The following is a 17,082-nucleotide window of genomic DNA, read 5'->3' on the forward strand; positions in this document are numbered from 1 at the left end:
GGGGGGGGAGGGAGAGGCGACAGTGAGTGGGTGGGGACGGGACTGAGGCCCCCTTTCCCTGCCTCACCCACTGGGAGCAGCACCGGACCCCCTTCTGAGGGATGATCTCGCCTGTTGCTGTGAGATTCTTCCCTTGGACCACCGTGGGCTGGGACAGATGGACTTGTCCAGGCAACTGTGGGCGGGGAGTCCATGGTTGGGGTCAGCAGGGAGACGGCTCTTGGGGGCCATGCACTAGAGAAGTGGGAGCCCTGTGGCGGGGCTCGGGGGTGCCCCTGCCTCCCCATTCAGGCATTGGCCCTGCGCAGGCTGCCACCCTGGCCTGGGGCCCTGCCGGGCTCTGGGGCGGCCAGCTGTTCTCCGCAGCGCTCCCCAGGATCTCAGTGCCGCCGCCCTCCAAGGGGCTGTGTACCTGCTGTCCCCAAGCCCCATGGCCACGGGGACGAGGGCAGCACTGGCGCTGCCCAAAGAGTTGAGTGCCAGGAGGGTGCCAGGCCCCAGGGGTGGCCGATGCTCAAATGCCAGTACTGAGAGGAGCAGGGCGGTGACATACGGGCCCCAGCACAGCCCAAACAGGAGCGTGGCACCTGCCCGTGCCCGCGCCTGGCGCCAGGCCAGCGTCCGGGCCAGCTGTGAAGGGGCACTGCGGCACACCGCCCTCTCCAGCCGGCAGATGTCCCGGAGCTGGTGCCGGGCAGCGGCCAGCACCCGGGCGGAGAGGAGAGCGGCGGCCACCACAGAGGGCAACAGGAGGCCATAAACCTCAAGGTAGAGGTAGGGGGCGGGGAAGATGGCCTGCGATGTGCAGTTGGCCCCGGGTGCCCAGTGATTCCAGCCTAGCGCAGGCAGGCTGGCAAAGAGCAGTGGGGCCACCCAGGCCGCCACCAGGGCCCAGCGGGTTCCTCGGGGCGGGCGGAGGGGCCTCAGGACGGCCAGGTAGCGTTCGCCGTGCACCAGGAGGAGGTTGGCGAGCAGAGAGAGGAAGGAGAAGTTGGGGGCCAGGTGGAGGAGCAGGCAGGGCCAGTAGCCATGCCCCCTCCGAGCCCACAGCAGGGGCAGCATGGGCAGCGCCAGCCCTGTGAGCAGTCCGGCCATCAGCAGGCTCAGGAAGAAGCAGCCGGCAGGAGGCCTGCGGAGGCGGCGGTCTCGGGCGATTCCCACCACCAGCAGCACGTTGGCACCCACGATGAGGCCCGCCAGGGCCAGGGAGAACCAAAACCCAGCCTGGGGCAGCAGGCCCGGGCTTTCCCTCGTGCTGTTAGATGCCATGGTGGCGCCCAGAGGCTCTGGGGCAGCGGCTCCGATCCCTGGGGAGGAGGGAGGGAGGGACCGCAGGTCAGGCCGGGCACTGCAGGAGGGCTGGGCCCGGAGCCACCCCTAGCCCTTTGTCTGCCACCCTCCTGCCCATCGCTGCCTCGGCTGAGCCGGGGCCCCAGGGCGGCACTGCTCCCGGATCCTCCCCACACTCCCCGTGTGTCACAGATCATTGAGCAGCCTCCTGGTCGGACTTCCAGCCCATAAACCCGGCTCCTCTAGCAACAGGAACAGCACGGGGCAGCCCAAGGGGCCCGGGGAAGGGCGGCGGCGTGAGGTTCCTGGGAGCGGGCAAGGGTGGCAGGGAGAGTGGGCCCCGGGCTGGCAGGTGCAGGGAGGAGGGGGCTCTGGGTCTTAGTTCTGGCTGGACGCCTCCCTCCGGCCCTCGGCTCCTCCCACTGGTCCCTGAGGCCATCTCCGGGGCTTCCTTCCGAGGCCCTAGCCAGGCTGACCTCACCCTGGGAAAGCAGGGACCTTGCCATCCCAGCCCTGCCCGGCCCAGCTCACAGCTTCTGTCAATAGGACGGGAACGGCGTTGCTGGGAACAGAGTCAATAAAACTAGACTTTCTAGACTCATTTCCTTTTAAAAAGGGTCCCCTCCCTTTCCCTCCACTTCTCCCCCTTCTCCCTGCAGGTCTGAGTCTCACGTTCCCAGTTCGGGGTCCTCTGCCTTCCCCTCGTGTCAGGGAGAGCCCAAGGTCCGGGGACTGCCTCGTGCCCTTCCCTGCCCCAGGGCCCTCCAGAGCTCCCCACCCCCCTTTCTTGCCCGCGCCCGCTCCGCCATCCAGTCGGTTCTGCCTTGCCCCAAACTTTCCCCCAGAGGGGTTCCACAAAACAGGGATCCGATGCCCCTTAGAGTCCGTTGCCTTCCACTCCAGGGAGGGGAGGGAAAGCCCCCAGCCCCGCGCTTTCCTCTCCAATAAAGTCAACCCCAGCAACCTCCCTTCATCCCCTCTGCCTGCCCCCCATCCTCATCCAGGGGAGCCCAGAGGATGGAGATGCACGAGAAGGGGAAGGCATCCCAGTGTACAGAGAAGGAAAATGAGGCTGGGAGGGGGAAATGCGATCTTCCAGATGGCAGAACCGGGATTTGAACTCTGTTCTTGTGACTCCCCATTTAAGCGGCTTCCAGCATCAGACAGCCATGGGCTCCACAGGCAGAGCCAGAAGAGTCCGGGACCTCTCAGGGAGCGCAAGCTTGGGGGGTGGGCCCTCTGTCCACGGGGGTCTTGGGGAGGGGGAACGGCTACTTACCAGCCTCAGCAGATGGGAGCTGTGAGTCCTGCTCTCCAGGCCCGGGGAGCTGCCCTGGGCTCCATCTGGCCCGTGGGACCTGAATGAGGACAAACTGCTGCCTGCAGGCCCGCTCTGCCTCCGGGCCCCCACCATGGAAGGAGGGAGGGAGGGAAAGGTCCGCCCTTATGAGGCGGGCTGGGGGGTGGGCTCAAGGGAGGAGGTGGAGAAGGAGCTGGCATCTGGCTCACCCGCGGGGCTGAGGGTGAGGGAGCAGCTGCCAAGGCCGGGAACCTGCAAGGAGGTGAGCATCCCTGCCCCTCCATTGCTACTCAGGGCCCCCTCCTTTCTCAGGGGTCTCATGCAGCCCTGAGCCCGGGCCGCCCCCTCTCCTTCAGCAGCCCAGGCCCGGACCTGCTGGCCCTAGCTTATGGCATCAAATGCCGTCTTAGGGGTCGGGAGGACCGAGGGCTTCATTAAACAGACTGCTTTAATTTCAATTAGGCAAAGAGCATGGCTTAGTGTGTTAACTCTTTCCCCCCACCTCCCTCTGCCCCCAAACATTTACTTCTTTATTGCAATATCTTAATCCAAAAGAGTGAGATAGGGGAAAGATTTTTGGAATGGGTTCCCAATCCTGTACCTAATGATCCTATATTCAGAGCCTGATTCTACTATCCACCAGTTCTTATTTTGACTTATTCAGACACATGATTGCATTTATTGTTTACTGAATTCCTCCGGGAATATAAATAATAAAAATATTAAAAAAAATATAAAAGCAAGGTAGAACCTTAAGGAAATTACATACAAAGGAAGACTGCCTGTGTCATACTCTGACCCCATTTGGGGTTTTCTTGGCAAAGATAATGGAATAGTTTGCCATTTCCTTCTCCAGCTCATTTTATTGATGAGGAAACTGAGGCAGACGGGGCTAATTACTAGCCCCGAGTCACATAGCTAGTGTCTGAGGCCCTATATATATAGAGAGAGAGGTGCTGAAAAATAGGGGTTGGAAGGGAGGAAGGATTCAGGCAATACTTAAGATCAAGAGGTAGAGCCAGTGAAGGGCGTTTTTGTTTTGTTTTGGTTTTTGGTTTTCTCTCACTTTTTAAAAATGAAAGCTTTTTATTTTTCAAAACATACTCATGGATAATTCTTCAACATTAATCCTTGCAAAACCTTGTGTTCCAATTTTTCCTCCCCAGTGAAAGAGAGAAGGGCAGTTAGTATGGCCCAGTGCATAGCCCACTGACCCGGGAGGACCTGAATGCAAATACAGCCTCAGACTGGCTGTGTGACCTTACCCAAGTCACCTAACCCTGATTGCCCCCACACAACGAATCTGAAGCCTAATTGTGGGACTCCAGGGAGTCAGCCGTGAGGAGATGAGAGCCCCAGAGGGCAATGCAGGACATGCTGAGGGTGAACTATCTCATTCACCTCCGGAGAGTCACGACCTCAAAGCCTCAGTTTCCTCACTTGTTAAATGAGGGGATTGGAAGATGATGTCCATCAGCTGCGATGGTGATTCAAGGCAATTTCAATAGATTTAAGGTGAAAAATCCCATCCGCATCTGGAGAGAAAACGAGTCTGAATGTGGCTTGAGGCATTGTATTTTCACCTTATTTTATTTTTTGCTTTTTCTTTCTGGAGTTTTTTTCTCTTTTATTGTGATTTTTCTTGCACAATGTGACAACTGTGGAAATGTTTAAAAGGACCCCACATATTTAACCTATGTCAGCTTGCTATTTTGGAGAGAAGGGAAGTAAGAGAGTGAGGGAGGAAGATTTGGAATACAAAGAATCACAAAAATGAATGTAGAAAACTATCTTTACATGTATTTGAAAAAATAAAATACTATTGAGAAAAAAAATATGAGGGGATTGGACTAAATAACTGAGGTTCCTTCCAGCTTTAAATCTACAACCTTATGTTCGAGACCTCACTCCTTTTCCTCCCTTCTCCAAACGTTGAAAGGAAATGCTCCGTAGGAACATTACTTTCAGGGGCAGAAAAAGAAAGGGATGGAACTAAGAGCCCTAAATCTCCGTTCTCCCAACATGATGAGTTTGGGGACTAAGGGCTAGGGAGAGAAAAGCATCTGAGAAATCAGGAGATCAGCTCCGGAGAGGTCTACAACAGGAAAAGCAGGCTGGAAATCATGGGGGGAAGGATAATAATTGCTGACTAATTCCATGACATAAATATACATGACTGAAATTCTAAGAGATTGTGACTTGTCCAGGACCACAAAGTTACTAATAACTAGAGCAGGAGTATGATAATCTTAGAAATATTTTATTTTTAATATTTATATTTATATAAATATATATTTAATATTAGAAATATTAGAAGAATTGCACAGGTTTAACATATATTGGATTACTTGCTGGCTAGAGGAGGGGATGGGGAGAAGGGAAGGAAAAAATTTGGAACAAAGTTTTTCAGGAGTGAATGTTGAAAATTATTATGTTTTGAAAATAAAAAGCTTTATAGGAAAGAAAAGAATAATAATAATTTGAAGGCACACCGCATTAGGGCTTTATGTCAGGGCTTCTGGAGGGAGTCTGAGGAATATCATCTGATTTCCTTCCCTCTCTGAGACCCCTGAAGAATCTGTTTAATAACTGACAAAGTAATATATTAGTCACCGCTAAAAGTTCCTTCTCCTTAAGGTCTGGGGAAAACTTTGATGGGAGGGGTAGATGAGAGAGACAGGGGCCTGGACAAAGGGGGAAACCATTCTAAACATAAAACTGGAAGGAAGAAAATGTCTGACCTTTAGACATTTTTTAGAGAGCCTGGTGGGTAGGAAGATGGTGGGTCTCAAAAGATGACCTTCATACTCTCCCACCGTTGGATAAAAAGGAGATGGTCCTGGGAAAATATGGAATTGAGATGTGGGACTGGAGAGAGATGTAGGACATAGGGCCCTTGGATACTAGGGATAAACAGACCTCCTGTTTCCGACCTTGGCCTCCATCCTGCTGGGACAAAGGATGTCTGCATTTCTTCTCGGCTGTTTAAACACTTAGGGGGCTCCGAGCCAGCCAGCGTGCTTGGGTTCTGTTCTGGCCTCTGTCCCACCAGACCCTTCACTGGTCTTCTGCATGATTCAGTTCTTATCCTCCTCTTATATCTTCTGGCACTGGCTCGCTCGTCCTTCTCCCACTGGGGGGACCAGACATGGCGGTTTTGTTGGGTTAAGCCGCCTTCCCAACTACCCACCCTTCGTGCCTCGGCCTCTCCTTGGTTCCCTCCCTGAGTTAGCTGTCTAGGTGATGGCTGCCAGGGCTTCTATTCCAGATCTAGGTCCTTTGCTTTCTTTGCTAATCTCTCTTCATTTTTCTAAATATTTAAATTCCTCTGAGCCATCTGGTGAAGGTTCAGGATGTCCTGGTGTAATTAGTATGGACTCCAGGAGGCCCTCCCAAGAATTCTGGTTGGCTCACATCTCTCCTACCAAAAGATGAGGGGGAAGAGGAGGGGGTTTGGGCAAGAACTTCCCTGTTCCTTAGGTAATTATTGAGTACTCTTCTCTGGGTTCCTCAAAGCAGAATCTAGGGAAGAGAAGGAGAGGCAAGCAGAGGGAAGTATTACCCCTGCCTGTCTGGAGGTAATGAGATTCTTCCCGACTGATGACTTAGAAATACTAATGACCCACTAATGCAATGTAGTGCTCACAGTTGACAGCTCTTAGGGTTGAGCTAGGATTTCATCATTCCCCAATAAGTAAATGGCTAAATGATATGGCAATTTTCAGTATTTAATTTTTCCAAATACATGTAAAGAAAACATTCATTTTTGTAAAACTTAGTGTTCTATAGATGATTTTCAGATGAAGAAATTAAAACCATTTCTAGTCATAAAAAATGCTCACTCACTATTGATCAGAGAAATGCAAATTAAGATATAACTGAGGTACCATTACACACTTGATTTTTCTTGTGCAGCATAATTGTGGAAACATGTATAGAAGAACTGATATTAGAATGCTTGTTGTCTAGGGGAAGAGGTGGGGGAAGAAAGGGAGAAAAATTTGGAATACAAGGTTTTGCAAGTGTAAATGCTGAAAACCATCTGCATGTATTTTGAAAATATTATTCAAATAATTCATATCTTGGATTTAAATAATTCAGATAAAATTATTCAAGGCTGCTAGGTGGCGCAGTGGATAGAGCACCAGCCCTAAAGTCAGGAGGACCCGAGTTCAAATGTGATCTCAGACACTTAATACTTCCTAGCTGTGTGACCCTGGGCAAGTCATTAACTCCGATTGCCTCAGGGGGGAAATTATTCAATTAAAATAAACAACAGCAAAACCACCTTTGTTCTGAATTTTTCTTCCTCTCAATTCACTTTCCCTCTCTCCAAGACAGAAAGCAATCTGAAATAAATTAAATATGTGCCATCTTTTAAAACATATTTGCCATATTGTGCAAGAAAAATCAGACATTATAATGGGGAAAAAACATGAGAGAAAAAAATAAAATGAAGGTATGCTTCAATCCTTATTCAATCTTCGTAGTTCTCTCTCTGGATGCAACTGGCATTTTCTGTCCCAAGTCTATTGGAGTGAATAAATAATTCTTAAGTGAAGAATTATAAAGTATTCACAACCACATAAAAGAATGCTCCAAATTATAAGAGAAAGGTAAATCAAAATAATCCTGGTTTTACCTCATACCCTGCAAATTGGCAAAAATGCACCCCTTTCCCCGCCCCAAATGGCAACTATCAGTGTTGGAGGGGGTTGTAGAGTAGGCACACTAACACATTATTGATGGAGCTGTGAAATGGGACAGCAGTTTGGAAAGCAATTTGGAATTTTGTAAACAAAGTGCCTAAAATACACACATCTTTTGAACCAGAGACTCCATTACTGGGCCTATATCCCAACGAACAGGAAGGTTCCCCATTCTCCAAAATATTAGTATCAACACTTTCTGTGATGGCTAAGAATTGTAAACAGAGTAGATAAACATCATTTGAAGGGAAAAGACTATATTCTTACAAGAATGTAATAGAGTACCACTGTGCTGTAAGAAATGATGTGATGAATACTGAAAAGCATGGAAGGAACTATATGAAGTGATGCAGAATAAAAGAAGCAGAATCAAACAATACACACTGTTTAACTACAATACAAATAGAACTATAAAATTTTTTAAAATAAAAAAGAAAATGTAACAAAATTATAAAAATCAAGCAAGTTTCAATTGAAAAGATATGAAAAGATGCCTTCAACCTACCCCTTTGGTGAAGGTGCAAGTCCACAGGTGCTACATATTTCATATTTTCAGACTTTTCCTAATGTATTGCTCAGTTGTGCTGCCTTTTTCCCTCCTCCCTAAAATACTATGTTTCATAGGGGATCATCCTCTGGGAAGGACTGGGTAAAAACACTTGGCTAACTATAGTGATGTCAAAATATCAATAAAAACTTATTTTAAATAAGGATAGAGCTTTAAATTTTGTAAAGCACAGGAGATCAGTCCTTGAGTCAGGAGGATCTGAATTCAAATACAGCCTTCGATACTTAAACACTTCCTGAGCTGTGTGATCCCGGACAAATCACTTAAACCCAATTGCCTCACAAAAAAACAAACAAAAAAAAAACCCAAAAAACTTGTAAGTAAAAAAAATAAAAATTGCAAAGCAATTTTGTATTAGCTCATTTAGACTTCACAGCAAACCTGTGATATATATTATAGGCAGCATTATATTTTACTTTACAGATAAGGAACAGGCTTAAGAGAAGCTGTGACTTGCCATGGTCCATCATTTAAGCCCCTATTATGTACCAGGCACTAGTGATACAAAGAGGAGCTACCATTCTGTTGGGGAAGACAGAATATACATAAATAAGTATATAAAAGGTAAATACAAAAATAAATACAAGATAATTTTGGGAGGGCACTAGGGACTGGGGCTGTTATGTGGACTGGGCATTAAGAAGGGATTCAGGCAGGGGCAGCGAGATGGCAGTGGATAGAGCACTGGCCCTGTGGTCAGAAGGATCTGAATTCAAATTTAACTTCGGACACTTGACATTAGCTGTTAGATGCTGGGCGAGGGTCCTGACTCTCTCCTTGATGCATCCTGGGTCACTGTCGGCAGGATTTGAGGCCGAGCTTGACTGAAGCCTTTTTTGGGGGGACGTGGAGGATGGGTAGGATGGAGCGGGGATGAGATAACATCAGAAAACTGCACAGGCTTAACAACCCCCGGAAGGGGGCACTGTTGTCCTGAGTTACCTGCTCAGCTTTTTTTTTTTTTTTTTTTTCAGGTTGCTGCCTTTGGTCAGCAAGACCAGGGTTCAGATGTTACCTCTGATAAAGAACTGGCCTCGTGCCTCTGGGTACGTCCCGTAACTTCTCAGGGATTAGAGCCTCCTACATCCCAGATTAGAATCCGAAGAAATCGCCTCCTGGGAGTTTGCAGAACCAGTGAAATCCCTGGCCCCCTCCCTGTCCTGTTAGCCTGGAAGGGGACATATTGCTTCTTCCTGAGTAAACAGCAGGCAGAGGGCCCTGGAAAAGGGCTCTTAAAAGCCATGCAGGAAGTGATCCCCGCTGGTGGTAGGCACTGACTTTGTGGGGCCGCTAGGGGGTGCAGGGGATGGAGCACCTGCCTTGGGGGGGGGAGAGACAGACAGAGAGACAGAGACAGAGAGACAGGAACTGAGAGACACAGAGACAGAGATAGAGACAAAAACAGAGAGACAGAAACTGAGAGACACAGACAGAGATAGAGACAAAAACAGAGAGACAGAAACTGAGAGACACAGACAGAGATAGAGACAAAAACAGAGAGACAGAAACTGAGAGACACAGAGACAGAGACAAAAACAGAGAGACAGAAACTGAGAGACACAGACAGAGATAGAGACAAAAACAGAGACAAAAACAGAGACAGAGACAAAAACAGAGACACAGAGACAGAGACAAAAACAGACACACAGAGACAGACAGAGAGACACAGAGATGATAGAGACAAAACAGAGAGACAGAAACTGAGAGACACAGAGACAGTGATAGAGACAAAAACAGAAACGGAGACAGAGAAACACAGAGACAGAGACAAAAACAGACAGAGACACACAGAGAGACACACAGAGATGATAGAGACAAAACAGAGAGACAGAAACTGAGAGACACAGACAGAGATAGAGACAAAAACAGACAGAAACGGAGACAGAGAAACACAGAGACAGAGACAAAAACAGAGAGACAGAAACTGAGAGACACAGACAGAGATAGAGACAAAAACAGAGACAAAAACAGAGAGACACAGAGACAGAGACAAAAACAGACACACAGAGACAGACAGAGAGACACAGAGATGATAGAGACAAAACAGAGAGACAGAAACTGAGAGACACAGAGACAGAGATAGAGACAAAAACAGAAACGGAGACAGAGAAACACAGAGACAGAGACAAAAACAGACAGAGACACACAGAGAGACACACAGAGATGATAGAGACAAAACAGAGAGACAGAAACTGAGAGACACAGAGACAGAGATAGAGACAAAAACAGACAGAAACGGAGACAGAGAAACACAGAGACAGAGAGACAAAAACAGAGAGACAGAAACTGAGAGACACACAGAGACAGAGACACACACAGAGACAAAGAAAGACAGGGAGAGAGAGACACACACAGAAAGAAACAGAGACGGAGATGGGGGAGGGAGGGAGAGAGAGAAAGAATGAGAGAGAAAGAGACGGAGGAAGGGAGAGAAAGAGAGAGAGAGAGATTGCAATTTTTCAGTATAGGGCTTTGTAGTTGTGGGGAGGGAAATGAACTGGGAAGTGCAAAGGCCTTAAACTTACCTGTGCAGACTTGAACTTCATCCCTCCTTCCCTAAGACCCACATCAGTTGGGAGAAGGTAAGGAGATATGACTGAGAAACCCCAGGAAAGAGAAAAAATGGGGTGCCACAAAATTAAAGAGAAAAATAATTTAATCAAGAGAAAAATAGGGAAACTATACTATATAGCAGTCATATTAATCAATATTGTTTTAGACTATTTAAAATAACCAGATAGTGTGAGGTTGGAATGTTGCTATAGGACAGGAAATGCTAAGTTGGTAGTTAGAAAAATGTGGAAAGACTTGGACTGAAGAAGAATCATGTTATCCATCTTCAGAGAAATAGAACAAGCAAGCATAATATAGTTTTACATAGGTGCATATGAATGTATATGTGTATGATTATATAATCTACAGAGGTATGTGTAAATAAATGGTTTGGGTGTAATAAAATATGTGTGTGGGTATATATACATGTATGTTTGCCTCTTGGGGGAGGCAAGGAAGAAGGGGAAAAATTAAAGTAAAAAAAACAAAAACAAAGTGGATTGCCAATGTTGAAAAACTCAGTCTATGCATAAACACATATTACTGTCAGCAAGATCTCTTATTATTTGTCTATGTTCAGTTTCATTTTATATGACAATCATTTTTGAATCATTGATTATAGAGCACTGACTTGGACAATAAGAATGTGAGACAGTATACTTTGGACAGAATGCCAAATATGGAATCACAGTTAAAAATGGGTCTCAGATATTTACTAGCTGTGCAATTCTGGGCAAGGCACTTAATTTTTCTGTACCTTTGTTTTCTCATCCATAAAATGGGGATAACAAGAGCACCTCCATCCCAAGATTGCTAATAAAAGAGATAATATTTATACAGCACTTTGCAAACCTTAAAGTATTATAAACTATTAGTTAAATCACTTAAGCTCTGTTTCTTTCCTCATCTGTCAAATGATTAAGTTGAATTATGTCTTTTAAGATTCTTTACATAAAATAACTATAGTTTTATGTTTTATGATTCTGTGCCTATGAATGTAAGGTAAAGTTGCTGTTCTCAAAGAACTTGTTGTAATTGTTTGGTCATTTAGACATGTCTGACTTTTGGTGACCTTGTGGACGATAGTATCCCAGATGGCTGTCCATTGGCAAAAATACTGGAGTGATTTGTCATTTTTCTCCAGTGGATCACCCTGCGTCTGAGCTCTCCACTCTGTCTTGGGTAACCCTGCAGGACATAGCTCCTAGTTTCATTGAGCTATATAAACCCTTCTTCTACAAGGCAGTGTTCCAGAATTTGCAGTTTAAGTAAAGTGGATGTAACACACATAAAACTCAATTGCATGCTTAATAAATGTTTATTGATTGATTGTCCATGTGTACAGCTAGGTCCTAGGTGAGATAGATTTAGAAATAGAAGATCTCTGCCTACATGAAATTCCTAGTTGTATGAATGAATGAAGCAATGTAAAACATACTAAATGTTTAACATATGCAAGACTCTGTAAATATACACTTAATGATATTATGAGATCCTAATCTCTCATATGCTATGCTATATGAGAAGTCCCAGGCTGTTATCAGGATCAGCAAAGCCTTCTTAGACAAGTTAGTATTTGAATTCTGCTTTAAAGGATCAATAAAAATTTAATAGCTGGAGAACAGGAGGAAGACTAATGGTAAGGATTAAAAATGAGTCAAAATGCTTTGGAAAATGGTTCTGTTGCTGAGGTTATAATCAAGTCTGAGTAATAATAATGATAATAATAACAATGACAATCCAACTAGTAATACCAACTATGTGCTAGGTGCTGTGTAAGTACTTTACAAATATTATCTCATTTCACCCTCATGACTTTGGAACATAGGTACTATTATTATCCCCATTTTACAGATGAAGAAATGGAGCTAGGTAGACATTAGGTGACTTAATCAGGAAAATACAACTAGTTAGTGTCTGAGGCCAGATTTGTCTTTCTGATTCCAGATCCAGCTCACCATTGCTCTGACTAGAGGGGAAAAGTGAAAAACTTTTGTCAACTGGTTAAGCATCCAGTTTGATACACAGTAAACCTTTCTGGGTTCTCCTAGCTACTAATGACCTCCCTTTAAGGTTGTTATATTTCTTTATTTATCTACCTACCTATCCATCCATTTTGTAAATAAGTATACTGAACATGTCTCCTCTGTTAGAACGTAAGCACCTTGAGGGTTTTTCTTTAGAGTAGGTAAAATGTCTAGCCCATATCAGGTGTTTAACACATTACAGATGATTGTTGATTTGCAAAATTTTCTGCTAGTAGTTTTGGCTCAGGGAAAGGGAGCAAAGTGACAAAAATGGGGAAACAATATTATTCTTCCTTCCTTCCTTCCTTTTATTTTCCTCTTTTCTTCTTTACCAACTCCTTTTCTTCCTTCTTCTGTTCCTCCTTCTCTTCTTCTCATCCTTCCCCTTCTACTTCTCTCTCCCTCTACCCCTTCCTCTCCTCTGGTACTATGTGCCTGGCACATAGTAAACATTTAGTAATCATTTATTGAATTGAATAGAGCAAGAAAAAGATCACTATTTGGCCACATAGATTTAAAGCCGGAAAGGAATCTAGTCAAATCTTTAAATCTATGTGGCCAAATAGTGCTCTTTTTCTTGTTCTATTCAATTCAATAAACAATTACTAAATGTAATCAAATCTTTGTAGTTTCCAAAGCACTTTATAGTTTACCTACATTTTGACTCTTCCTAATTCCATTCAATCTTCATTTTTTTAAAGCTTTCTTTTTTTATCTTATTATTTTTGGCAAAGCAATTGGAGTCAAGTGACTTGCCTAAGGTCACATAGCTAGGAAGTATTGTGTTTGAAGTGGGATTTGAATTCAGATCCTCCTGACTTCAGGGCAGGTACTCTACCCACAGCACCATCTAGCTGTCCCTCTACTGAGTTTTCATAATCTCACTGCCCCCCTCTTCTCCTAGGCAAGGCAGAGATTTAAAGAGACTGAGAAATGAAGTTGATTTCCACTATCCAGTAATAGATAAAAAGTGGAGAAAGAGGTAGAGGAATAAATAGATAAAAAGTGGCAGAACCAAGATTTGAAGCCTCTCCTGACTCCAAGAGATCAGTATTCTTGCTATTGTATCAAGTTGCCTTTTACAATGGTTCAAATAGTCATTTACTTTTTTCTATTTTCCCTCTTCTAATTGTTACTGATTCAAACTAGTATAGACCAGTACAAACGAGTTCAAAGCAGTATAAATCTGTTCAACACAAATTCCAATTGGTATAAAACATTATAAGTCAGTTCAACCAATATGTTATAAACCAGCTCAATATAAATACAAAATAGTATAAACTAATTTGAATGAGTAGAAAAATAGTATACATCAACATAGGTAAATGGTTTATTATATTCTCTTATACTAATGTGAACTAGTTTATACTGGTTTGAACTGGATTAATCTGGTTTATATTAAAACTGGATTAAAGTGATTTGAACCAAATTGACCTGGTTGAAATTAGTTTGAACTGGATTACATTAATCTGAACTGTTTTATAAACTTTTCATATTTACTTATCTGTGTATTTGTTGTTTTTCTTAGATAGAAAATAAATTTTAAGAAGATAGGGACTTTGCTTTTACTTACATAGTCCGTAGCACTAATCATTGTGGTATATGGATATTATAGAATATTATTGTTCTGTAAGAAATGACCAACAGGATGATTTCAGAAAGGCCTAGAGAGACTTACATGAACTGATGCTGAGTGAAATGAGCAGGACCAGATCATTATATACTTCAACAACGATACTGTATGAGGATATATTCCGATGGAAATGGATTTCTTCGACAAAGAGAAGATCTAATTTAGTTCCAACTGATCAATGATGGACAGAATCAGCTACACCCAAAGAAAGAATACTGGGAAATGAGTGTGAACTGTTTGCATTTTTGCTTTTCTTCCCAGGTTATTTTTATCTTCTGAATGCAATTCTTCTTGTGCAACAAGAGAACTGTTTGGTTCTGCACACATATATTGTACCTAGGATATACTGTGACATATTTAACACGTATAGGACTGCTTGCCATCTGGGGGAGGGGATGGAGGGAGGGAGGGGAAAAGTCAGAACAGAAGTGAGTGCAAGGGATAATATTGTAAAAAATTACACTGGCATGGGCTCTGTCAATAAAAAGTTACAATAAAAAAAAAAAGAAAAGAAAATGTCAATAAATAAATGCTTGGTGACATGAAATTTATTGCAATGTTGGATTGGCAACATGTTTTGAAGAATGAAAAAGAACTGAGGGGGCTAAAATCAGATGACTTCACTTGTAGTGAAAGACTTAGTCAACTGCTATCATTGGGGTGTGAGAGCTTGGTTGGAGGTGCTAGAAGGAAAAAGGATTGGAAACAATTACTAAGGCAAACTTGACAGGGATTTCATGATCTAACCTATGTAGAATTACAACTGAAAATAATCAGCAGATGTTCACTAACAGGCAACTCTGTGCCAAGCAATGTGTTAAATGTTGAAAGGGGAAAAACCCAACCAAACCAATCCCTGACATTACTGGGAATGATGGAATCTTACCTCACAAGTATGGGCAGCATCTTTAGCTGGGAAGGACTGCCCCTTGTCTGAAGGGATGGGACTCACCTGGGCTATCCTGGGCCATTTCTAACCCGGCAGCACCAGCTGTAGCCCAGCATATAGTGACCGCCTTACATACCTTCCGGAAGGCACTGAGACCACCACCTTTCCCATACTTCCAAATGCCCTTTCCTTGAAGTCACTTTGTATTAAATTTATATTTGCATTAAATCTATAGAGCTGGAATGATCAACCTTCTCATAGGTCTTTTGAAGAAACCGAGGGCCAGGGAGTTTAAGGGACTAACTAGATTCATATAGACCAATGACAAGTTTGATATATTTGACCTCTGCCTGGGCAGAGTATACTGATTCCAAACCCAGCCTCTTTACAGAACCATATTCTTTAAATTTACAAGTACGCAGTATTCCCCTCTTCCCTCATAGAATGTAAGCTCTTGGAGGGGAAGGACTGGTTCATGTGTTTTTGTATCCCCAAATTTAGCAGTCTTATACTTTATTAATCAGTTAATAATATGTAATTAAATGTGTTGGATGAAAATGTCTTTTTCTTAGAAGTGTGAAAAAATGGATCTCAATTTTCTTCTTTGTTCATATACTTTAACTGTTAGTTTGCCTTCTTGATAAGGAAAAAACCTGGCTCATTATTCTGTTATTTCTTCTCTTTAGTCGGGCAAGTCCAGCTCTTTTCCTTCTTTCCCATGTCCTGATCTTGGACTTCAGAAGCATCTAAGCCCAGGGTAATTCACATTGTGTTGCTTTCAGCAATCTGGCTTTTAACCAGAGAATAACAAGAGGGCTAGAAAATCATTAGAGCATCTTAGGTGCTCCTGTTTGAATTTGTCCCTTGGATCGAGTATAAATTGCTAACTTTTGGGAGGTAGATTTTAGGACTCTGTCATCTTACCCACCTATCTGGAAGCAAAAGTTTTCTGTTAGATCTCTTGGTTGTCTCTGGACACAGTCAGGTGGCCAGGACAGCGTAGGAAGGGAGCAAGAGCAAGAGGGTGATAACAGGTACAGGTATCCTCCTGGAGTTCTGGACTGGGAGGCGAAACCTTTAAAAAAGGATTCCAGCTTCTAAGAAGCCTCACAGCCATATTTGACTAGCCCACTGTTGTACAAAGATGGTATAGAAAAAGAGCACTCTATTTTCTTTTTGCCAGAAAAAGTAGTGATAACTAAAAAACTCTCTTTTCCATTGTGGACTTCGCACTTGAAGGTCAAATGATCATCTCAAACCTCCTGTTATCTCTGCATGATCAATTCCATCAAATAAAGAGTCAGTGATGACAATTTTTACACTAGTTATCCCAGAACAAACACAAAATTTACATAATAATTTAGTAAAGGCACTTTTAGAATATACAAGGTTTTTATCTTTGCCTATGGATAAAAATGACTGTCTAAACTGATAGTCTCTAAGCTCAGTACTCGGCTAGGACTGTGTGCTGCTCCCCTAGTAGAGAAATTCTAATAATTTCCTATTGCCTCTACAAAAAAAAAAAAATCTCTTCATGGCATGGCCTTATCTGATTTTCTGTCTCATTCTGTACGTCAGTCCTGCCCTTCATGTTATTAAAAGGAAAAATCAGGGAGAATAATGGTTTAGCCAGTGCCTGCTCTATTCTGGGAGGCAAAAGGCTCTGGACTTTGTTGGGAGCTCTGCCTCAACAGCTGCCTCTCCCCACTCCTTCTCTCATTTCCCATAACACTTCAGGTTTGTCTAGGTACTAGGTAACCTCATTATGAGCTCCTGGCTCCATGCAATTTGGAGCAAATAAAAGGATGAGTTTGGTAAATTTTGGGATTCCATAAAATCCTGTTTTCTCCATTCTTGTGGAGGGGATAGGACATCACAATTTAGCCTTTTACAGTATTTTTATAAAATATAAATCTTAGGAAGGCCAAAGGTCATCACTGAGTTCTGCAAGGAGGGAAGACAAGTACTTTTGGACCACCCGAGATTCCCTCAAGCCAGACTGTGCTTCTGGTCTGTCACCACCAGGGGTTTGAGGGTTTCGAGTGCACTTCCCCATTAGGTTTTCTTCTTCTATCCTCTCACTTTCTCAATGTGTAAACATACTGGTTCTGTT

General features: G+C 43.9%; 1 protein-coding gene across 1 annotated transcript; it reads right to left on the reverse strand.

Annotated features, from left to right (window-relative positions):
- Nucleotides 1-28: 28 nt before the first annotated feature.
- GPBAR1 (G protein-coupled bile acid receptor 1) lies at nucleotides 29-1,864 on the reverse strand. The gene has a single exon (XM_031958064.1). It carries the CDS (start codon nucleotides 1,267-1,269, stop codon nucleotides 235-237), a length of 1,035 nt encoding a protein of 344 aa, XP_031813924.1. The 5' UTR covers nucleotides 1,270-1,864; the 3' UTR covers nucleotides 29-234.
- Between the last annotated feature and the right edge of the window lie 15,218 nt (nucleotides 1,865-17,082).

This window comes from Sarcophilus harrisii, chromosome 3 (assembly GCF_902635505.1).
Source record: "Sarcophilus harrisii chromosome 3, mSarHar1.11, whole genome shotgun sequence".
Taxonomy (NCBI): domain Eukaryota; kingdom Metazoa; phylum Chordata; class Mammalia; order Dasyuromorphia; family Dasyuridae; genus Sarcophilus; species Sarcophilus harrisii.

Bases quoted from the DNA above. Each gene is read 5' to 3' on its own strand.
- GPBAR1 (XM_031958064.1), bottom strand. From the start codon at position 1,269: ATGGCATCTAACAGCACGAGGGAAAGCCCGGGCCTGCTGCCCCAGGCT.